Raw genomic sequence first — 23,969 nt, forward strand, 5'->3', positions numbered from 1 at the left:
CAGAAATAGATATTATTTTGCAAGCTGTAAGAAACACAGATTACTGGAATCTGAAGACATGAAATGTTGTAGTGTTGTGCCACAAAATTCCTGACAAAGCGTGGATGGGACAACAAATCTCTGTGCAGAACATTCCTCGTACCAATGACACGTATCCAGCCTTCTAGCACTTCTAAAACATTCAATTGTGCCTTCTTTTCTGGGCAAATGTCAAAGCAAGTGCCTTGTTTGTGCTAAGATAGCCTAATTCTCCACAATTTAAGTGTGAAGTCAGCCATCAAAAAGCAAATATTTAACTGACTACAATCCCTCTCTATTTTGGCCATTTTGTCACAGTACATTTTTAGATGAGTTATATTTATGACTGACAAATTTATCCCCCCAGTTTCTGCTGTAGCCTTCTCATGTGGATGCATTATACTAGAAGATGCTGTGCAGGCAAGTTCAGATCTAATTATAAAACCTGATCAGAGATGCTTTAGTGTGTCATGAAAGAAAATAGTATGGAGTCTCTTCACAATCCCCAGCTTTTCAGTCTTTAAAGCATTTAAGCATGCAGTGGAACAATCTTCCTTGAGTGTGCAAAGTACCTTTTAGCAGAGGGAAAGTGTTATAAGATCCTTCCAGCTGCAGGTTTAGAAATAACAGTCTTGCAGGGACATGCCTTAATGTTACCACACAGCAGAGGCTGGCACAATGAAATGCTTCCTGCAATTCTGAAACACTTAACTGAGGAGGAGAAGAGATTGGTAACTCGTTACACAACTTTCCAGATGAAGCGATAACCTATATTAGCCTTATCTGCTGTGTTCAGCATTATGGGAGCTTGCCAATTAGCTTCACTGGGTTTTCATTCTCACTGCCACTAATCCATAGGCAGATGGGTGTACACCCAAAGTAAACATTACCTCCTTGTCTGCCAATCAGAATACAGTGCCAAAATTTATATCACTTTGTTTGTGTATATCTTTTCTATTTCCAAATATCCCTAAGTCGGTTTCATTGCTGTCTTGAAAGCAACAAAGACAGCACTAATTTGTTCAGCTTTCAGCCCTATGTTACCAAAGGAGCACTGGGAACCTTTGGGTATCTCTAGTTTGAAGTAGCAATGGCCCCTGAGGAAAAATATGCCCTTTCTTATTTTTTTTCCCAGCTGACAAAGAGGTTCACAGAGTGTTGCCACCAATCATTTTCTGCCATACCAAAATGTATCTTTTAGCTACAGTAAATGGCATAAAACAACACTAACTTGCTGTCTCCACAAAACAATGTGCATGAATGTGTGTGAATGATGTAATTAGTCTTTTTTTTGGTACTGTTTGTGCGTCAGCTGCAGTGGCATTTCTGTGTTTTCTTATTTTAGACAATAAAAAGTTGAAAACATTTTCTTCCTAAAAAGTATTCTGGACCTTTATGCTCTAATTGTTTTGCAGTCTGCCCTACACCTGGCAATCCATTACAAGCAATTGAGAAACTTCTGCAAGAGCTACATATGCTTTGCGACCCTAATTGCCATCTTTACTAACCACACAAAATTATTGAGTCTCTTCTTCTGGAAAGTGCAAGGTTTCATTATTTTAGGGACTATATTTGAGCTCGTTGCTGGAATATAACTATCACAGTCACCACTGTGGTCACAGTCCAGATAGGAAGGTTATTAATTCAATAAATCAGTGGTGAACTGCCATAAGGCAGCACTGTGCTGCTCTGCCTCCCCTATAATCTGTTCCAGAGATTCCCAGGTACCAGGTCCTAGCCATACAGCTAAAATACCTACTGTTTGGATAAGAGGCACAGAACAAAATAATCTTTAAACATCAAGAAGCATATTCCTTAGTTATTTCTACCTAAAGTAATTAAAACTGCTGTGTAAATGTGAATTGATTTTGCTTGAAATCAGTACTATGAGGCTTGATCCAAAATACAAGATCATTTAGGGAAATTAAACTAATTTTCTTCGTCTTACAATAGCCTTTGTGATTATTGATCAAAGACAGCTCAGGTTCAATCACACAACAAACCACTCTGAGGAAGCAACCCTTCAATGATGCTTCTTTTGGCTCTTCTCAGCATTTTGTCTGCTGACAGGCAAGTTTTTGGCTTTCAAGCAGTAGCCTGGCAGGTTTGCAAAGCTCTCTCCTAGCTTTTTGAGGAAATCTCCCACCAACTTCCACCTACTGCCCTTCTGAAGCTCAAGGAGAGCCTCTTCCCAACAGGCAGTTCTAGCCAATACCCTGCTTCTGTTACGGCAGGCAGCATGCACTGTTAGCCTCTCCTGCTCAATAGCTGCTGTGTCAGGAAACACCAAGAAGAAGAGTCCACCTAGAAATCTTCACCCTCTGCAAGAAGCAGCCAGCTTAATATCTCCTTTCAAACCTCTAGCCTGGACCCTGTCCTCCACTGACCTCTATGACAAACACCTCTTCTCAGGGAGGACAAGAAACTGCTATTTACATAGGCTTTCAAGAAGCTCAACAAAAGGTTTCATGCAATTCTGTTACCTAAGCCACGACTCTGAAAAAAAAGTAACAATGATAGAGGCTCGGGGTACGGTCATGCCTTAACAAGCAAACTCTCCAGTGTTAAGTCTTCCAGTTGTGAAATACAGGGCAGGCTCAGGGCAACAGAAGACAAATTACATTTCAAGGTTTGGGGTGTACATTTATAGTGACTTTTCTTTAAAAGAATAGAGCTAAGACCCATCTGATGGAATGCCCATCTCTGTCCAACGTCTGTGAAAGTATTTCCTTCAACCAATGCCAGATTTTCATAACTGAAAGCTTATCTGTCACAAAATTTGTCCTCCAGTTGTATCTGATGGGAACACAGCCAAGTCCAATCTCAAGGAAGATGACTGCTGAAGCTGTGAGGAGACAGTGACCGAGAGAAGAGCGTAAGTAGGTATAAGGAAAGGCTCTCATATGAGTGTGTTTAACTGCAGCTCTTCCAAACAATCCCCAATTGAGATGAGTTGTGATTTCAGCTGCATTTTGAAAAGAAATATTCTGAACTAAATTCTTAACCATGTAGAGAGATCTTCACATGTCAAAAGTAATGTAGAAGATACCCAGAAATGTAAAAAAGGAGATATTCTTGTGTAGGCTTTACACATGACAGCAGTAAGCCTTTACTGTGTAGGAAGATTGAAGTCTTCTCATTATCCTACTCTGGTGATGATTACATTTCAGAAAGGTTTGTTACTAGAGGCTGTGTTTCTTCAAAATCTGATTTTGATTATTTTTAACTTCTCAGCTGTTTAGCATTTGTATCTGTCTGTTCACAGATCTTTCCTTCTTATACGTAATAAGTAAGTGTGAGGACACTGGAGAGGGAACACCGTGACAGGAGAGAGCTTGAATCCTTATTTTAAACACAAAATTAATATCAGATGCATTTGTGGAGCCACTGTTTCTGAATCCTGTTATCCTCATGTCACCGGTAATAACAAGCAGAGGACATTTACACACAGGCATGTTATATATTTCAAAGATATCTTCATTCTAGATGCAGTGGAGAGTACCAAGCCAAGTTCTGTCCTGAAGACAACTGTTAATGAATTCTTCCAGACTGATGAGATTTTTTTCCAGCTCAGAATAGCCTTGGTGATTATTTGAAGAAGAACATTTCCTTCATGCAACTTGTCTGAGTGGTCAGCATCTAACAAACCATCACTTAATGAATATTACCTCATACACATCCATAGCAGTGCAGCTGAAAGCTACTCAAGTTGCCAACTCTTGGAAGGAGGTTTGGCAGCAAAGGCAGCAGCTAGATGAGATGTGTATTGAATGTCTTCCACCAGCTGTGCTATGTGGTGGCTTGAGTGTTAGATTATAAATATTTCCCATTGTGAAAAGGGGAAGTTGGCTGGATGAGCACTGATTCAGCAGGACATATTCATAGCTTTGGTAGGGATTGGTGTGTAAGAAAGAAGGAATGGGAAGCATTGAATTAAGCCTGGGAAGTCCCCTCTCTCCACAAGCACATGAGGAGAGCACTTATCCCGGGAAGCTAGTCAGCATGGCACGTGGGCTATAGGAATATTAATAACTCCTCTATGGCAAAACTTCTGCAAGGCAGGATGGCTCACCCAAACCACAGCCTCCATGGCCACTTGGTGCAGATGGGCAACTTCTGCATTGCAGAGTTCCTTCTGCAAGGGAAAACTGAGATGCAGCATTGGGTTAGGGTGCAGAAGGCACCCCGAGCCCCAAGGAAGAGGTACCTAAGGGATAGTGATTTTCTCACTGCTGGCTGCAGGCAAAAAGTCACTCCTAAGCATCATAGCAAGAACTGGTGTGCCTTGCAAGCCTTGCAAGTGCACCAAAGGTATGGCTGACCTAATGCTCATGCATTCAGTGTCTGATATGGAGAGTGTTAGTAGGGAGGCCTTTTGGTGAGCAGAACAAAAAGGCATTCTAGATGGAGGGAACAGAAAACCAGGGATAGCACATGCAGTTGCAGGTTCTTCTTTTGTCCAACAGCACAGATAGGAAGAGATGATAAAGGTTAAGTGGAAAGAGCAACACAGAAATTACTTTTGCCCTACAGAAGCCTTCCCAAGAGAAGCAGATCATAGGAGAGGTGTCAGAGTGGTGGGATAGCTCTGGAGTTTGTCTTGGTGTTGGCTTTGTGCAAGTGGCTCTGACTCACCAGGGCAATTCTGGACCAGGGGGGTTTCCAGGAGGCAGGGGGCTAAAATCCCCAGGGATGTCAGTCTAGACAGGGTGCTCTTCCCTTTGACCTCATTGAGGGCCTCAGCTTCCTCTTTATGCAAGCAACGCCAGCTGCCAGGACAGGTTATTTTCAGCTACAGAACAGTTATGAAAGAGCAATGTGATGAGGGTTTGAGGAAAAAGATGCTCCTGTTGTAAGTGTCCTTTTCAGACCACAGTTGTGTCAGACTGCTCCTTGCTACTGTTCACAGGAAACAATTTTTATTCCTGACATCTTCTAAGAGACTCAGTCTGAGAATGGCTCCATGCCTGATGCTGGGTGAAAGCTTGTAAAATGAGCTCAAATTCCCCCAGGATAATCAGAAGGAAATCCCAGTCATTAAATCTTCCGTCAAGTGACGTAAGAGGGACTGTAAATTAATCCTGCTTCCCATTCATCTCATCCCAGCACTGATTCCAATAGCAAAACCCAGTTCTCCAACAAACTCCAGGGGAATCCCAGACTGTATTGTAGTGCTCTTATGCCCTTGCTGAAACGAGTACACCTGACATTCAGTATTCATGTGCTGCTTCTTCCAGCCCTTGAGCTAGTGTGCAGGAGAGGACATGGAAGATGTGTGAGTGTGGTGGAAGCACCAAAGGCTTCCTACATTCCATGCTGTTGAGCTGCATGACCTTCTCTTTGCTTTTCCAGTAGTTGGTCCATGTCTGCCTCACCTGCATTTGGTGTCTCATAACTCTTCAGCAACAGCCAGCATGATCTGAGGAAAGGTGATTTGTGGCTTGTGGGGGGAAGTGACATTTTGGAAGACCCTTCTGGCCTGCCTCATCCTTGCTTCTATCCTTTCTACTTCTGTCTTCTCTGCTATCTCAGAGGCTTTCTGCTACTAAAAAAATAGTGATCTGAGTAAAATTAAGGGACCCAGTAACCTGGACAACCATAGGATGAATGACCACTGGTCCAGACCGTCAGCAGCACCAGGAGCTTTGCCTATGCACAGAGCCAGTGGTGTGGGCAGCAGCAGGCAGGGACCTACTCAGAAAAGCATCACAGGTGTTTGAGGCTATGCTGGGTCATGTGGTTGCAAATACAGCTGTTTGTGGCTGAGAGAAGTCATATGGACTTTGGCACCAACCCAGAAAGCTTGATTTTGCTGTGGAGTCACATGAAGCTCTTTGATTCTCAAATATCCTTTCTGAACTGCCTCGCTGAATATGCAAAACCAGCTTGTGCCTCTTCAGGTGCTCCAGCATGCTGTGCACGCACGGATGTCTTGCAGCCTTGTTATGTCATGGGCCAAAGGAGAAGAAGATGACAAAGGACACAGGGACATGCTGGTTGATCTGGACAGTGTAGCTGACGTTTGGGTTGCAGAATAATTCCTCAGAAATCAGTGAGATAACAGTCATCAATGGATACCCAGCAAACAAGGTCACCAAGGAAATACAAGCAACTTCCAGGTGGCCTTTGGCAGGCTGAGAGCAGAATGGAGTGAGGAGGCAGCCCATGGTGTGACACAGGTATCCCTCCTCTTATCTGGCCACTTCTGCCCTGTTGAGCTATTCAACTCCATGAAATCATGAGGGAGATGACTAGATTTCATCTGGTCTGTGTGGCTTTAGGTTTTTTTCAAGACCAACTGGAGGAGCTGCTGCTGTGGCTGCCTAGCTTGCCTCTTGCCATGCTGCTTTATAAATCTATAAAGGAGCTGGCCAGGGTCAGCCACTTCTCCAAGAGCAGAGGTGTCCAGCACTATTGTGTGATGGAGTTGGAGTGGGAAGGTGGCAGAGCTCCAGGGGGCAGGGTACAAATAACCTTTATGAGTGTGCACAGCACTCAGGCCAGGAAAGCAGTTTTAAATGTTTTGTCTTTTTTGATTGTTTGTTTTTTGGTGTAGAGTTGAGGGGGTTGGTTTGTTTGTTTGCTTGTTTGGGTTTTTCGGGTTTGGGTTTGGTTTGGTTCCTTTTCCATGAAAAAAATATTTATGTAGAACTTTTCTGCAGGGTTTTGTCACCTTCAGTGTTTGATAAACATTAACTCACTCACCTTACCATATCTTTGCCCTGTCAGATGAATAAGGATGGAGAATGTTAGCCCTCAAGAAGAGGATGGGACACCAAAGTACCCACACAGACATGGAGACACCAGCAAAAGGTCTGTCTAAGGTCACAGTTGGAGACAATGTCACAGTATAGTTGTGTACAACTACATTTCTGGCTCCATCTTTTCTGTTAAGACCAATAAGCTGAACAATACATCAATGCATCTAAAAGAGAAAGCTGAAATCAGACACCTTCATCTGTGTGTGCTTTGAACAACGACGCTTCTTTTTACCTAGCATTCAGAAGCTTTGAACAATTGTGCTGCTCATGTCATCAGGGAAAGGCTCAGATCTTATCTGAGTGCCTGTACAGGGATGTAGGTGACTTTTTCATCTTCTAGTGTAGCCAGGCTTTTGTCCTGGCTCTTTTCCTTTCCCTGTTAATTTTTCACTTAAAGTGCTCTGAGTCTCCGCATGGCGTTTTCTGAGTTAGTCTTTCACCATCCTCCAGTACTGCATAGCCTGATGCTCCACCAGGCTGCAAAGTCAGCAAGAGGTGGATTAGGGCTGGCCGGTTCTGTGGGTCACCTCCCAGGGCACAGCAGCAGCTCTAGGTCCAAGTCTATGGAGGCATGTTTGCTAAAAGCTTTGGCAGGAGTATTTCTGATCCGGCAATCCCCACTCCCGAGCTCAGCCTTCTGAGACAACTCAGCGTTCAAGAAGCCCTGCTCCGATTCCTGTCGTGCCAGCGCCGGGAAGGCGAAGGTCAGCAGTGCAGAAGCCCAGCTTGCATGTGAGCACTCCGCGCTCCCAGCAGACAGCAACGATGCGCGGAGCGGTCCCCAGGTGCCTTGGGCAGCCGTACCCGCCCCCGGCCCGCGCTGCCTCCTCCTCTTCCACACATCAATCCCCTGCGGCCTCACACCAGCCTCCTTGACGGGTTTTACTTGAAAGCTCTGGCAGGCTGTGCTGCTAATGGCAGAGCCCTGAGCCAGCTCCCTCCGTCTCCCTGGAGTCCCTGCGCAGACGTAGGTGCACGTCACCGCCTGCTCTAATTTTATCTCTGTTTGATGGAAGAGACGAACTGAGCAGCAGGGAGGCAGCTATTTTGGTTTTCAGTGTGGCTGTGGGTTATATAAAGCATCCTGCCATGACCTGCATCACTCGGGAGCTGCTTCGTTTTCCCCATCTCAGCTGCCACAAACCAGTGGCTCAGATGCTCGCTCCCAGCACCGAGAGCTCCTGGCGCACGGCGGCTGCGTGGGCCAGGTATGCCGTACATGGCTGCGTACGGAGAGAGAACGTGTCAACGAGACTCAGGGGTGACCAACCTCACGGGGAGACCAGCTCTCCTCCTTGCCATGTGGTGGGACATGCACTCTGAAGGTTCCACCTGTTCCAGTGCCTGCGTGTCACACATGCTCCCTGCCAGCACGGACATGGGCACAGCCAGACAGCAGGCTGCCTGAAGCGTACCAGCTGTGGCTTGCCTGTGCAGAGTACCGATGCTTTCATCTCACCCTGGCCAAGGGAGTGGCTCCATTAGGTGGCAGCAGCAGCCACAGCAGGAGTAGCAGTGGCAGCAGGAGGTTGTCCTACCCGTGGGACCTATGTAGGCACACAGGAGGCCAGTGGGGCCTTGGAGGAGGCTGGCAGGGCCAGCCCTGAGAGCCATGGGGTGGAGGGGATTCAAGGTGTTTCTTCTGCCCAGGGAGGTGGTGGAGGCACCGTCCCTGGGGGTCTTCAAGAAAAGACTGGATGAGGCACTCAGTGCCATGGTCTAGTTGACTGGATAGGGCTGGGTGATAGGTTGGACTCGATGATCTTGGAGGTCTCTTCCAACCTGGTTGATTCTATGATTCTATGATTCCCTTGACCCCTGTGCTTTCTGGTGGTCTGGGGTACTCAGTCTAGTACTGGCTAAGCCCCTGTGAGGTTCCCTAGGCTGTTCTCTGGGTTGACTCCCCGAGAATGCCGAGTTTTCTGGTGCAGTGCTGCCCTGTGCTAGATGCCTGCAGCGCCCAGCCTCCACACAGTAGTTTTTTAGCTGTTTCCCAGCTGTGGGGAGCAGAGGACTCCTTGCCCTTAGGGGCTGCAGCTTCTCCACGCCTGTGGTGAGGCAGGACAGCAAGCCTGGGACTTGTCGGCTTGGGAATTTTTGCCAGGAGAGGGTGTGGCCAGGACTCCTGCTGTCTGGCACAGGCTGAGTCTGACGACATTTGGGTTAGGCACTGGAGTCCACCGCTTGGAGAGGTTTTTGGGGAATGCCTCTTGCTTTTGTTTCTCATGCAAGCAATCAAACTTAATAGCACAATGTGGATTTGGAAGCTCCAGTAATTAGGATGTGTCACAATGCTGACTGGGAGCTCCCTACCCCTCTGCTCTCTTGGTCCTGCTTACCCTGTGCCCAGCTCTGATGCTGACTCACTTCGAAGCTGCCTTCTCCCTAATGACTGGGGGTCAGGCCAGGGCCCAACCCGCTCTGCGGCTCTCCTGCCTCCCACACAGTTCCCGCTGGGCCTCCTGCAGCACCACCGGCGGGACGCACCCACTTCCTAAAGAGTCACCTCTTGGGAACACTGCCGAGCCTCCACGGCGGCTATGGCATCTGACATCCTTCCCCCGGGCATGTGCTCGCTTGAAAGTCTGCAACCCGTCTGCTCCAGAGGAGGCACTGCTGGGCGCAGGACAACCTGCAGTGCAAGGGAGCTGCGGTTCATGTACAACCGCAACCACTCGCTGGCGAGGGGGCATAGAGCTGTGCTTTCAGGGTCTTCCTGGCAGACCCATATACGTGTCCCACATCGGTGCTGGGGCCCCTGGCTTCTCCAGCCTTCCAGCATATCCCCTTTGCCAGTATGGTCTCCAGGGCAGGTCCCTGGGAACTCTGCAGGCACGGAAGGCACAGCAGAGGAGGGACGAAGGAGCATGTGCGGGACCGTGCGTGTGCACAGGTCAGGGAGCAGGAAACAAGGCTGAGTGCTGGAGGCGGCGTGAGCGCCAGGCCCAGGCTCACAGACCGGAGCTGCTGCTCTGCTATGGAGTTAAACTGCTTCACAATAACCACGACCGCAGAAAGAGACTCGGTCCAGAGCCATTCTGTTTGCTGGGGAGGCAGAGGACAATAAGGGCCAAGAGGATGAACATAGCCCATCCTGGGATATGGCACAACATCCTGAAAATGATGAGAGTGGATTTCACGTGTGTGGAAGGAGAGGATTCAGATGGAGAGTGCAGCAGCTCTGTAAGCCCCCGTAGTGCTGGCCAGACAGCCTACGCCGAAGTGACAGGAGAGGAGTAATGCTTTAAAGAGGCCCCTGTGATGCCGCTCCAGAGGCACCTTGCTACAAATGCTGCGCAGCGGGGAGAGGCCACTAAAATCGCCAGAACCGATACCAGAGCAACCAAGAAATTCACAAATAAACGAAAATGCTTCAGGGACTGAAAATGTTACAGGCTTGGGATAAACTGGAATGCAAGAGCAGCACAACCACACCCCCCTTCACTTCCGCAGGGAAGTGCAAATGCATTCAAACATTGTGTAAAATGGCAGGTGACTCTGCTCACCCTCCTCCAGCTCCTCCTGCTAGAGTTCAGTTCCAGCACTCGTTAAAGCCATAAAGCGAGGCAAATCCTTAAAAACTTGTCCCCAGCTTGGATTCACAAAGGCTGTGCAGATAACCGGAGTCCTACTAGCTCAGGGTTGCCTGTGTGGCCATGGTTACACTTTTTTAGTGCCAGGGCTGTTTGAAGTGGTTTAAGGAATGCCAGCTCCTTGGCCTTTGCTCATATCTTTTCTGTTGTGCCAGTTCAATGCCATATGCAGCTGCTAGGCAAATCAGATCCAGGACCTGATTTGGTAAAAAAGCCATAGTCTTTTGTTTTCCAGGGGTTAGTCGTCTGCCACTGTAAAGCTCTGGAGCAACATCATGCACCATGGCTAGGCTAGGCTTAGGAGGTGCCAGCTGTTCCCCACAAATTTGGATCCGCTGATGTAGAAGTTGGACAGCTGCCAGCACCACATCCTGCATCATGCCATTACTGTAGGGTGGCTCTTCCCACTCCTCATGGCCTTTTCTCTGCACTTCTTGCTGATTCCTGACTTTGCTCCTAGCCATTTCACCACGCTAAAAAGGTGGAAGACTGATTGGCAAAACACAGCAAAGGGTTTTCTGCTGGGTTAGCACAAAATGGTCTTGTCTGAGAGCTGGACCTGACAAAGAGCAGAATGGAACCCTCCAGTGGGGAGGGGACAGTGGCAGCAGTTCAGCCCACTGCAAGCCTGAGAAGCAAGTGGCCCAACTGACCTCCAACCAACTGAAATAATGAAGTACTCCATTTCCAGCCAGGTCACCACTCTGAACTGGCTTGCTGCACAGCTCTGTGTCCCTATGGCTAGTGCAAGGGAAAGAAATACACAGCTCAGGAAGGAAGGGACCAGAAATGACACAGGCCTGCACAGCTGTCCCCTCATACCCTAAATCTCCAGCTGTTTGTTCTTACCATGCTTTGCTGCTCAGTCGGGCCCATGCACTGCAGAGCAGGGCTGGTTTGGGAAGGAGAAGCTGTGGCAGGGCTGGGTGGAGGTGACTTAAATGCTGCACATTGAACTCTGCCCTCTGCCCTTGCTGCTCCTTCCCCATGGGCGAGGTTCTGCAGCACATGGGAGGGCACCCTGGCCCCAGTGTGGTCACTGACTGGCAGGATAGGGCACCAAAGCTGCCTAGTTGATTTGGGAGGAGGCAGGAACTAACAAGGAAGAAGACATGGGGCTACTTGGCCTCCGTGGTTCCCTCCAGCCAAGGGGCTGTGAGTGCACATGTCAGCAGCACCATTGCCTGCATCCCAGGACTGGAATGCATCAGAGGGCAGACAGCCTGTCTTGGGTTAAAAGGAGCAGTGAGGGTAACTAGCAGCATTTTTCCTTTCTCACTTCACTGTGAAATGTGGAGGGGAAACCACTTACCCCTTGTGATAGGTACCAGCTGCCTGGACAAGATGAATTTCACAGAGGGCCCTCTGTGTGACAGGCACTAGTAGCAGGCACTGCCTGGGGTAAGGGCTGTGGCAGGCTACGTATCCCAGTGGGACATCCCTCTCACTGGCCTCAGTTGCCCTAGCAAGGGATTTTGCACACAATTTGCATTGCCCTGGGCATGGTACCTGCCATTGACTATCTACCTACACTTGCCCACGAGACCAGCAGCCCATGGGTGCCGGTGACTGGACACTCGTGGCATGTGGGGAGCTAGCGTGACCATGCAAGAAGGCCTTTTCTCACGCCCGGCGATTACCTTCCAAACACTGGCACTTCAGGCTTGCCCTTGAGAAGCAAACACGAATTTCAGCCACACCCTTTCCTGCCTCCAGGCTGCAGGGTGAGAGTATCCTCAATGCACACCGTGTTCACCGAGGAGGGGTGTGGGACAGGAACCAGTCCTCGTAAAATCACCCAGATTGAACCTGCTGCCCCCAGCCAAACCAAACAGAGCTGATGTAAAGCAAACGGCAATGACAACAGCCTGGCTGCTGGTGAGGGTTGGGCAAGCAGCTGGTTTCCAGCTTGCTGGCCTCAGCAGATGGCAATGGGAGTTCCCACCCCGCAGGCACCCGATGAGGCAGCCAAGGCCAGGGCGGCCCCAAGGATCCCTCCTCTCCTGTCTGCCAGCAGCGCTTGTGCAATCACCAATCTAAAGACAGCCTTTGAGGTTTCAGGGGAGCCCCCTGACCAGTGTAACCCACCCACCTGCCCCTCAGGAAATGCTGGTGGGTGGGTTCCTTGCCAGCCAGCATTACACCTTAGAGGGCTTTGGCTGCCATAGACTGTAGGGGGGAGAAGCTGATGTCACAGACACCTGAAGCACACCCAAAGGCTGGCAGCACACCCAAAGGCTAGCAGCATTGCTAGCACTGAAAGTGGGGCTCTTTGAAGCAGCCCGTGCCACCCTGACAGGGAGGAACATTTGATCTGTCTCGCCTCCACTGGGCATGGCCACTGACAGTTGTGGGAACATGCACTGGCACTGTGCAATCTGCCAGTCACTTTTGTCAGAGTAGGCTTTGCAGAAGGTGCTACCAGGAGGGGAGGGGATGGACTCAGCCACTCTTCAAGAGCTGGACCAGCAAAATCTGCAGCATCTGTGGCTCATTTTTGCATTTCTTTCTGCTTCAAGAGCGTATTTCTGAGGTTTTCTGGAAACACAGTTCACGCACGCACACCACCAGCATTCCAGATTATAAGCACAGCAGCCCCACTGCATGCGTGCTGCTGGTGCTCAGCCCACACCCGCAGCGAGGCAAGAGCTCATGCCTGCTCATGCCTGCCCCTCTGCGAGCAGTGCCTGAAGCATGACCTCTACGGCCACCCATTCATCCATCCAACTGTCCTCCGTCCGTCCGAGCTCTTCCTCCAGCTGGGCTATTAGCAAGGCCAGTCAGGTTCTCTAGCGCAGCAACCCGGACACGGTGAGCCGGGTTAAAAACAAATACTCCTTTTCAGAGGGGCTATTTTTAACCTTGGACCTGTTTGCCTACTCAGATTACCAAACCCTGCCCTTGTGGCGTGCCGGGTAGGGGTGCCCTGCAGCCATCAGCGTTGAGGGGCGATCGTTCCAGCTGGGACTGTTGGCTAAAGGGGACTCTGCCATTCCACGCCCTAGTCTACTGCCTTCTGCCCGTGGGGGAATCTCCGCGGCCGGACACGCGGGCTGAGGGGGTCCCCCGGCCGGGCAGCAGCAAGGACAGTGGCTGGGTAGGGGCAACCCGCCGGCGAGGCCGGAACGTGCACAGCACCAGCACCCGCGTGGGCAAGACGCCAGCGGGGGCCGGGTCCGCCGCGGACTCCCGTCCGGCCTCGCCGCCGCCGCCTCCCAAACAAACAACAGCCGCTCCCGCTGCCGTGGCGACCGAACCCCACCCTCCGCCGCTGCCATGGCGACAGGGCCCCGCCCCTCCCGCCGCGGCTGACGCCGCCAATGCGTCGCCCGCGAGCTCTGGCCGGGAGAGGAGGGGGTGGGGAGCGATGACGTCGCCGGGCCGTTTCTACGGAAACCACGCACCGACGTCACCGGGTTTGTGTGTTCTCAACGTTCCGCCGTCTCCCGGGCAACGTCAGGCGGCAGCCCCGGCCTCAGCAACAGCGCCGGGATTGGCCAGCAGGGGAGCGGGCGGGCCCCGCGCCGCGCCGAGCACTCCCCCTGCTCGCGGCGGGCTCGGGCCCCGTCTGGCGGCTCTGCCGAAGCGGCCAGCACCGGGGCTGCTGGGGCGTGAGGTGCCCGCATCTCGGGCATGGCCTGCGGCGGCTCCGTGAGGCGCCCATCCGAGGGGCCATAAGTTCCTGGGTAGCCCCCAGCGCCTCGGCCGCCTTGCTGGTACGCCCCCCCCCCCCCCCCCCAGACCTGAAGCGGGCCAGCAGGGCCTGGCTAGAGCTGAGGACTCGAAATACAGGCCTCAACAAGCACCCCAAAGTGCAGGTGGGCTGGACGAACTCTGGGGACCTGCAGGCGTCTGGGTCAGCCCGGAGAGGACAGAGGTGGTGGGCCCCCGAGAGGGCCGCGTTGCTGTGGCATGGACGTGGCACACACTGTTCCTGTTTTCCGGTCATTGTTTCAGCTGCCGGAGCCCAAATCTACATCTTCCTTGCGTGCTCGCTAGGGCTCGGATATTTCCATCCCCCTGGGAGACAAAGGGTTTGCCTGAGGAAGGCCAGAGGGAATCCCTGTTGACGGGAATGGGGTGTGGGCCGCTCTCCCTGCCCGATGACTGGGGCTTTGTGCAGGAGCACAGGGCGCCTTTTCTCCACCCCAGTGCCTGTCCACACCCTCGCTGGCATGCTCGCTGCTTGAGGAGGCCCGTACAGTTGAGGGGTATTTCACGTAGGCAGAAGGAGCTAGTTTTACAGCCCGCTGAGCTCTATCTATTGAGATCGTAAAGAAAGCAGGGAAAAGGCGAGTTAACCTGTCCCTGCTCCAGCAGCCACGTTCTCAGGAGGGGACTGCAGAGGACAGGCCTTCCGTGTACAATCAGCAGTCAAGCTCAGTGCTTCTTCCGTGATGGCAGGTACTTTTAGTTTACAGGCCTCTACTCTTTGGCCTATTTACTGTCTGTATGTTTTCCAAATGATCCCGATGGGGAAAGAAGTGGCTGATCTCTCCAGGTGCTGGTATGGACTGGGGTGATGGCAAGTGCTTTGCTCAACTTGGAACATGCTGCAGGCTGGTAGCAGTGAGCCCACTACCATGCAGAGATGAAGCAAAGCACCCCAGATGATCTGCACATCTCATCATCTTCCCAGATCTCTGCATAAGCATACGCTTAGCTCTTGTTGCAGTTGTGCAGATACTTAGGGATGAGTTAACACAAAAGATGTTTCACCCTCCCAACAGATCCCCCGAAGCCAAACCAAATTTCTTGGCAGATCTGGGTCTTTGGGGAGGATCAAAGCCTCAAGGCTGAGTTGGCAGTGTGCCATACTATTTACATGCATGTATATTCATAGCACTGTTAACCATTTAATGATGATGAATTTCATATTTGTTACATTTCTTAAATACCATTTAAGGAATTTCAGTTTCCTGGGGTGTTCCCAATGTTTATTCCTAGAGCAGAGATGGCTCCTTCAGCTCTGTCTGGTGTGTAGCCTGACTGTCCAGCCTGAGGTACAGCTCAGCTAGAGCAGGGAGCAAACAGCTTGCTTTCAAATCTCACCATTTCCCTTCAGATGCAGTAACTGAATGTGACTCTCTCCAGGCCAGAGGGAGCTTAGTCTCTGTACATCCCTGCAACAACCCAATCACTATGAGAGCTGAGTACTCAAATAAAAGAAATTATGCTTGTGTTTCTGGTTGCCTTCTGGAGCAACCTGCCCACCGTTCTCATCTCTGACACTAAATGGCATAGGAGGAAGGTAATTTGGGACTACCTCCAGTGAAACAAGGCTGTTTCTCCAGGCAGTGGCAAAACTTCAGGCTGTCCCACTCATTCCTGGCCTATCTTCAGTTTGTGATCCTGTGTCCTCAGTCCCCTAGAGCAATTTCAGTCAGAACAATAAGAGGATTCCTTTCCGTCCTGAGCCAGACAAGATTCAACATCCTATCTCTTCACTTTGGCTGCTTTGTTCGATTACAATAAAATCTCCTTAGCTAAGCACAGCGGCTTTTCCTCCTTCATCTCAGCACTTCCTCATTTGCTACCCTTGGCCCATTTTCTTCAAGAGTCACCACACTGAGGGAGGAGCAGAATCCCTTTACTCAGACTTCAGCCCTTTTACCCAGACCTTAGCCTACAGCATAAGCATCACTGCAGGTGTCCAGCCCCGTGGGGGAAGAGGCAGCTTAAACAATGGAACTGCCTTGTCCAGAAAGCTCTTGGACCCAATGCGAAGCCCATCAGTTGTGTGGGGTTTTATTGCAGGTTCCTTGCAGGGCTCCAGCAAGGAAAGAGCAGCAGTGCTTGCTTTTTTCGGATCATGTGATCATCAGAAGAGACTTGCATCAGCTTGTCTGTCACTGGGTTTGAATGTGCTGCCTCTCACCAAGCGCAAGCTTAATGCCCTTCGTTTCTGAGACTTCTAAATATCAAGTAATTCCACAAGTGGACAGATTGTTTTGGTCCAGCTGTTTTCCTCTCCTGCCTGGGTGGTGCCCTGGGATTATAAGTGTGAGCATGTACAGTGCCTTGGGAGAGGCCTATGGCATTGGAGACAACTTGCAGATAAGAGGTCAGCTTGGCTGTGGTTCTCTGGTTTTGTCGCACTGCCACGGTGCACGAAGGGATGGCGCCAGCAGTAGCAGGCACTGTGGCTGGAGAACTTTGTACTTGAATCGCTCTGGGTTATGAACCCTTGCTTGTGGAACAATGTCTGCCAGCCTGGCCCTGGGGCAATGGGGTGTGGGGGAGGTTCTGTGCTGGGTGAAGCTGCTGCCTTTAGAACCTGCTGACTGTGAGTTGTGTATGGTTTCATCTGTGTGCAAAGCAAGGTCCAGCAATAGTGAGCTAGCACCCACCAAGGTCCAGGTGAAAGCGGCATTGAGAGTAGTGAGAATGGGTGGGAGAGTTGGATGGTACCATCCACAGTAATTATTGTTGCGTGGCATGTGGCTGTGCGACCACGAGATGCCAGGATGTCTGCTCACAGTGTTTGTTCTTTAGGATGTCCCTGTCACAGCCAGCTGCTGTGATTATTAATTACTATTTATACTTTACTTTAGATATGGACTGCATTTTAAAGACCAGCAGAGATGGAAAACCTGCCCTCCTGGAGGCGGGCTGGGCAGACAGAGGGGCAGCAGCAACAGTGTGTCGTGTGGGGAGCTCAGGCTGCTCTGAATGATGTGCTAAGGACCCTTCTTCCACCTCCTGCTCCCAGACACACCAAGGGAGGCCTCTACCACTGATTTATCAGCCCCCTTTCCTGCTTTTCCATCTCATTTGCTCCTGAGCCCTGGCCAGCTTCAGCAGCCTCTCCAAGGCCAGGTGGATAGATAGGGTGCTTCATGCTTCCCTAGGAGTTTGTGCAGCAGGGTACACTGGAAACAGTGGGTGGAGAGGTATGTGCATTAATGCCCCTGGAGCCTGCCCCTGAAATATGTACCACAACAGGGGTTAGGCTGTCGTGTGGATTCCCTGATACTGTGGGCAGGGTGTTTGGCCAGGCAGTGGTGGCTTCTCAGTGCAGAGGTTTCTTTTACAGTATAATGAGCTATTTTTGTGTGTGCATGCCCACAGCGGTGTCCCCTGTGTGCCAGCTCTGTTGCTGGACTCTGACCCCCAAGTATCCTTCACCTCTACCTCAGCACCTCTGGTTAGCTGGAGGCAGACATCCATCACAGTGTGAGCCTAGAGACTGAATGTGGAAGCACACTGGTTGGTGCTGCTGACAGAGGGTGGGTCGGAGCTGTCACATGGCTGCCAAAGAGCTACACTGCTGGCATGAACGTGCCCCTGGTGAGCAGCCAAATTTAGGCACAGCCACCTCCTGCCCCTGAAGCAAGTTTTGGCTGCGCGGGTTGAACCAACCTACATACCTCAGGCAGGCACTTCTCTGTTGTCATTTTTCAAGCCAGGCTCAGCAACAATCTCAGCTGAAGGTGGGGTGTGAATGCAGAGCCAAGTTCCCATGTTGCTTTCTGGGGCCAGAAGTGCACTGCTCTTTTGTAAGCTTTCCCACCTCTCTGCTTGGTGGGAGGAAAAGCAGGGCCAAGCACATAGCATCCTGTTGGTACCCTAAACAAGATCTCATTGGATGGGTGCTCTCATTCTGCCCTGCCAGTACCATTGTGGTGCCCAAGCAGTACAGTGTCTATGGTCTCTTCCTTCTGGCCAGGCATCTGGGAGGAGCCATTTCTATGCTGGTGGTAGTCAGCAGCCACCTCCTCCTCACCAGCACAGGGCGTATCCATGCCATGGCCTTGTCTGGAGCAGGGGTAGAGGTTCATGCTAGGATACTCCTGGGCTAGGGAGAATCCCAGTCCTGACAGTGGTGCATCTCCAGAGCTGAGGCCCAGGCAAACACCACTGGAACCCAAAAAAAATCCTGCTGGCCCTGGTTGTTCAGGTTTAATAATGTTGTAGTGCTTGATGGATTCACGTTCCATTCCTCAGATCACACTGAATGCCTCAGCCTGTTCCTGTCTTATGAGAGTGGTGAGGAGCCTTCATCAAGCCCTGGCAGCATGCCAGCAAGGGCAATCCCATCATCAGGGCAGGAGGGTTCGTACTCTGGTTCTGTTTTGTCCCTGCGGTGCTGCTTGCTTCCTTTTTTTTCTTTTTTTTTTTCCCCTCCCCTCACAGATGCTGTGGTAAAACCGTGTGCACCCCACGTTTGGGGCAAGCAACAAACCTACGTCATGTGTTTTCACTTTCTCTGTTTCCTTGCCTCCACATGTTAGAACTGTGCAGCGCCGGTGCACTTTCCGTTTGGTAGAAACAGAAGGCGCTTGGTCTCCAGCGGAGATGGCAACAGACAGTTTGTACGGGTGCCACAAAAATATTTTGGTTTTTGGTGAAGCAGGTCCTCCTCCCTGATTTCCAGACATTTCTCTTCGGGGTGTAGTTTGGCTAGAGGAACCCCTCTGGCAGTTTCTAGACAGCAACAGGGCTAAGTGGGGATTTCCCAAAATGTGTCCAGCAAATGTTTGGGATTTAAAAGTGTGTTGGGGACTCTCACCCATGCCGGGCACCAGCATGTTAACCCAGGTCCTGCTGGGGACATAGTCCCAGAGGTTTGGTATTGACAGCAGAGTTGCGGCTTTGCTAATTTGCTGGCACGTCCCTCCTACGGGCCATGCTGAGGAGGAGCACAGCCTGGGGCTGCGGAGGAGACCATGCTCACACTGCTGCTTTGGCAGCTGATACGGGGCGCTGCTGGCCAGGACGACAAGCTCCCGGCAGCACAGGGGCTCGGGATGGCTATCGCCTCCCTTGAGAGGGGCAAGCGCACGGACCGGCGCTGAGCTAGTGAGAGGCAGAGATGGTCGCCGCAGGTCCCTCCCAGGGAGCGGTGCGGGCCGTGAGCTGCAGCAGTTCTTGGCTGTCCCCTCTGCTCTGACGGGCAGCTCAGAAATAGCAGCTGGCCCAGTTCTCCCGCCCCCGTGGCCCAGATCTCTAAGAACGGAGGTTGCTCGCACAGCAACAGCAACAGCAGCAGCAGCATCAGGCACTGCATTTAGCCCATGAGCTCAAACAGCGGGAGAAGCTGCCAGCAGGATCCCAGCCTGGCTGGGTGACGCTCCTGCTTGGAGACTGCGCTGCAGGCTCTGTTTGTTGCTGTAAACAGGCTCTCTGCTGCAGCTTCCCTGTTACTATCTATAGCCGCGATCTCTTGGCTCCCGTGCAAGGCGAGTCTGCGGTCTGGCTCCCAGCTCAGCCTGACCTGAGCCAGGGCTGCCTGACATCCCCGTCGTGGGTGGGTGTCTCCGGGCTTCGCTGCAACAAGGATCAAAACAAAACCCAAACTAGAGGAAAGGACGAGCCTCACCCCTCACTCGTCGCCGGTGTTTTCCCGGTGGCCCCTTTCCCGTGCTCTTAGCGGGTGTCCCAGCATCCCTGGGCATTGCTCCCAAGTGCTCCCAAACTTCATGGGGGGCTGCGCCCTGCCACGCTTTCCAGGGAGGGCTTCCCGGCGCTTTCTACTGTCACCCTCGCTCTCGACCATTACTCTGCACATGTAATAGACAACTAAAGGGTGTCATATAATGCATTCCTCGTTGCAGGGCTGAGGGTTACGTCAGGCTTTCCGTGTCCCATGTCCAGATACAGGCAGATCTCGCTCTGTGCAGGTGAGGGGTTTTGACCTGCGAATGCAAAGCGCATCCCTGCCGGTCCGGCCCGCTGCGGGCCCCGACCTCCGTCCCTGCTTTTGCCGCCTCCCTTGGAGAACCTTCTCGGCGACCGGGTTACACAAGGGCCTCATCAGACCCTGGGGAGGGGTTCACCTGTGGCAGGACGCCGCCTGTGAGGGCAGTGTTGATGAACCAGGGCCTCAGCCGCGTTAAGCGTTTTGAAGGGGGCGAGGGGGGATGGGAGGGAGGGGGACGCCGCGTTCCGTCCCGTCGCGCCCCGTCCGCGCCGCCCGCCGCACTTGGCTGCAGCCTGGAGCGCTTCCCGTCAGTCACGCCCCCTCGCACAGGATGTATCCCATATAAGGATATCTGCGTCAGTGGGTTCCCGAGCCCGGCCGTACCACTCCGCACGGGGGGGGGAACCCCGCCGCCTCTCCCCCGCTTACCGCGCCTGACGCTCCCCCCACCCCGGCGGCCGCTTGCCGCCCCTCGCCGCATCTCTGTTCCGCGGGAGGCGGTGGCGGGCAGCGCGCGGGACGGCCCCAGGGATCGTGAGGGGCGGGTGCGGGGCGGGCGGCTCCCCCGCGGGCGCGGGTGCCGCGTCCCCAGTGACGTCGGCGGGAGGGTATAAAAGGGAGGCGCCGCGCGGTACTCCAGCGGCAGAGGTAGCCCCAGCGGCAGAGCAGAGCGACGCGAACCGGATCGGACAGAGGGACGCACGCAATCGGCCCCCTCCTCGCCTGCTTCCCAAGGGCGCTCCGCTACATTCGCATCACCTCGCACTACCGACTTGCGCATACTGAGCCGACATGATGTACCAGGGCTTCGCCGGAGAGTATGAGGCACCTTCCTCCCGCTGCAGCAGCGCTTCCCCGGCCGGGGACAGCCTCACCTACTACCCCTCCCCGGCAGACTCCTTCTCTAGCATGGGCTCGCCTGTCAACCCGCAGGTGAGGTGCCAAGCATGCCGGCTGCGCCCTCGCCGTGGGGTGGGAACACACAAGAGGGGACGGGACGGGACGGGACCGTGGGACGGGAACGGGAGGCGCGGCTCTCACCGATGCCCGTGGAAGAGAGAGACCGCTATGAGTTGCCCCTGAGCAGGGGAAGGGGCCGGGGGGGGTGTGTGTGTGTGTGTGTTTCGTTCGCGGTGAGGTGGGCGGGGGGAGCCGTGGCCCTGGCCGCGCTCTGCGGCGGGTGTGTAAAGCGGCTTCATTGATAAAACGCGAGTTCATTGAGGAGACTCCGGAGCAGCGTCTGCGTCAGCGCGGACGTCAGAGATATTTATAACAGGCCGCTCTCGTGTGGAGCCGGCGCTGGCAGCGCGGCGCCGCGGCCGGTTCGGCCCCGGGGACGGCGGGGAGCGCTCCGGGCGCCCCGCTGACAGCAGCCCCTCCTATTCTTATGTCCTGCAGGACTTCTGCGCTGACCTGGCCGTCTCCAGTGCCAGCTTCGTGCCCACAGTGACGGCCATCTCCACTAGTCCCGACCTGCAGTGGCTGGTGCAGCCGACCCTTATCTCCTCGGTGGCCCCCTCTCAGAGCCGCGGGCACCCCTATGGTGTGTCAGCGCCTGCCCCCGCCGCCTACCCTCGCCCTGCAGTGCTGAAGGCGCCGAGCGGCCGCGGGCAGAGCATCGGCCGCAGGGGCAAAGTCGAGCAGGTGAGAAGGGACCAAAGTTATGGGGGAGTATGCAGGGGTGAATGGGAAGGTGTGGCCGGCAGGCTGCCCTGAGCGGGTGACACCAGGCTGGCAGCGGTACTGAGCGATCTCTCTCTGCCCGCAGCTGTCCCCAGAGGAGGAGGAGAAGAGAAGAATCCGCCGGGAAAGGAACAAGATGGCAGCAGCCAAGTGCCGCAACCGGCGGCGGGAGCTTACGGACACCCTGCAGGCGGTAAGTGATGCCCGGGAGGCGAGTGTATGGGGGCGTGGGGGTGGCAAGAGGGGGAGTACTCTAGCCGAGGGTGATGCTGATCCTTTCTAACAGCTCTGCTTTCTCTATAGGAGACTGATCAGCTGGAGGAGGAGAAGTCTGCGCTGCAGGCAGAGATCGCTAACCTGCTGAAGGAGAAAGAGAAGCTGGAGTTCATCCTGGCAGCCCACCGACCTGCCTGCAAGATGCCAGAGGAGCTGCGCTTCTCCGAGGAGCTGGCAGCTGGCAGCGTGCTGGACCTTGGCACTCCCAGCCCACCCGTGGCCGAGGAGGCTGCATTTGCCTTGCCGCTGATGGCTGAAGCGCCGTCGGCCGTACAGCCCAAGGAGACCAGTGGTGGCGGGCTGGAGCTCAAGGCCGAGCCCTTCGACGAGCTGCTTTTCTCCACGGGGCCACGGGAGGCCTCCCGCTCCGTGCCTGACATGGACCTGCCTGGGACCTCCTCCTTCTATGCGTCGGACTGGGAGTCGCTGGGTGCTGGAACCAGCAGTGAGCTGGAGCCCCTCTGCACCCCTGTGGTGACCTGCACCCCGTGCCCTAGCACCTACACCTCCACCTTCGTCTTCACCTACCCAGAGGCAGACGCCTTCCCCAGCTGCGCTGCCGCACACCGGAAGGGCAGCAGCAGCAATGAGCCCTCGTCCGACTCCCTCAGCTCCCCGACCCTCCTGGCCTTGTGAGGGGCTGCAGCACTGACTGACTTGCCGGGCCCCCTCCCCTGCCCGTGCACCCCCACGGACTTGCCGCTGTGCCCCAAGGGGCTCCCCAGGCCTGGGGAGTGCCCCACCACCGCCACCCCCTCCCCGTCTGGCCTGGTGCCCCGGGGCCTGGCAGAGTGCCCTGCAGTGAGGCCTCATACCTCTTCCAGAGATGTAGCAAAGCGCATGGAGTTTGTCTCGTCCCCAACGGCCCATTCATGAGAGCTGGTAGTCTGTAGCATGTCCCACATGGCTGGGTAGGTGACTCCCTCCCCTCCTTAGTATCACTAGCATTAACTAATTAATCTCTTGGTTTTAAATGATTGGAATTTAACCTGGTGCTGGGTATCTCCAACTCATATCTAGTGCAGCTGATTAACAATAACTACTGTGTTCCTGGCAATATTGTGTTCTGATGACTTAGCAATGACCCATCTTACGTGGGGGGAAAGAGACTCTATTTTATTTTCTAGTAGGTAGATAAATAGCTATATCCATGTACTGTAGTTCTACATTGATGTTCATTGTAACTTTACTGATCATGCATTGTTGAGGTGGTCTGAATGTTCTGACATAAGTTTTCCATGAAAACGTTTTTATTGTGTTTTTAATTTATTTATTAAGATGGATTCTCAGATATTTATATTTTTATTTTATTTTTTTCTACCTTGAGGTCTTTTCTGACATGTGGAAAGTGAATTTGGATGAAACTTAAGCATTGTTTGCTTATTATTGTTCAGAGACATTGTCAATAAAAGCATTTAAGTTGACTGCTGGAGCTGTCCTTGTGTTACCTTTTGCATTTCTTCTGTGTAACCCAAAAGGGGGTTCATAGTCTCTAATTTAGGCTTGGTTTAATAAAATGTAGATGAGTGCTGGATGCCTGAGGCATAGGGTGCAGAGAGGTGGGAATACCATTAAGTCCAGACCTGTCCTTACCCTGGTATTAATCAAGGCTGTCTGTGGCTACAGTCTTTCTTACCCACTACAGGGGGCAGCAGGCTCACTCATGGCCTTCTTCTGATCTGGGTCTAGTCCCCTCCTGTATGTCACCTGCTCTGGCCTTTCATGACAAGCTGGAGGCCTCACTGGAAAGGAGGTAAAAAGGGCAGGTAAGTTCAAGCCTCTGAATCAGGGAGGCCATCTCTGGGCTGTGTCGCACCCATCATTTGTATGTGCTGAATGGCTCAACTTCCTCTTGTCTGATAAGTGGATATACCCTTGCTGGGGGTGTCCCTAAACTTGGGTCTGGCACCTCTAAGCTATGGTAGCAATACCTTTTGGTCATAAGAGGAGGACTTTGCACTTTAGGCTGAGCAGTATAAGGCAAAATGCTAACCC

At 52.8% G+C, this 23,969-nt stretch overlaps 1 protein-coding gene across 1 annotated transcript; it reads left to right on the top strand.

Annotated features, from left to right (window-relative positions):
- The first annotated feature begins 20,664 nt into the window (after positions 1-20,664).
- FOS (Fos proto-oncogene, AP-1 transcription factor subunit) lies at positions 20,665-23,406 on the top strand. The gene is made up of 4 exons (XM_064149917.1): positions 20,665-20,948; positions 21,414-21,659; positions 21,784-21,891; positions 22,002-23,406. The coding sequence occupies exons 1-4, from the start codon at positions 20,808-20,810 to the stop codon at positions 22,608-22,610; spliced, it is 1,104 nt and encodes a 367-aa protein (XP_064005987.1). The 5' UTR covers positions 20,665-20,807; the 3' UTR covers positions 22,611-23,406.
- The last annotated feature ends 563 nt before the right edge of the window (positions 23,407-23,969 follow it).

This window comes from Pogoniulus pusillus, chromosome 1 (assembly GCF_015220805.1).
Source record: "Pogoniulus pusillus isolate bPogPus1 chromosome 1, bPogPus1.pri, whole genome shotgun sequence".
Classification (NCBI taxonomy): domain Eukaryota; kingdom Metazoa; phylum Chordata; class Aves; order Piciformes; family Lybiidae; genus Pogoniulus; species Pogoniulus pusillus.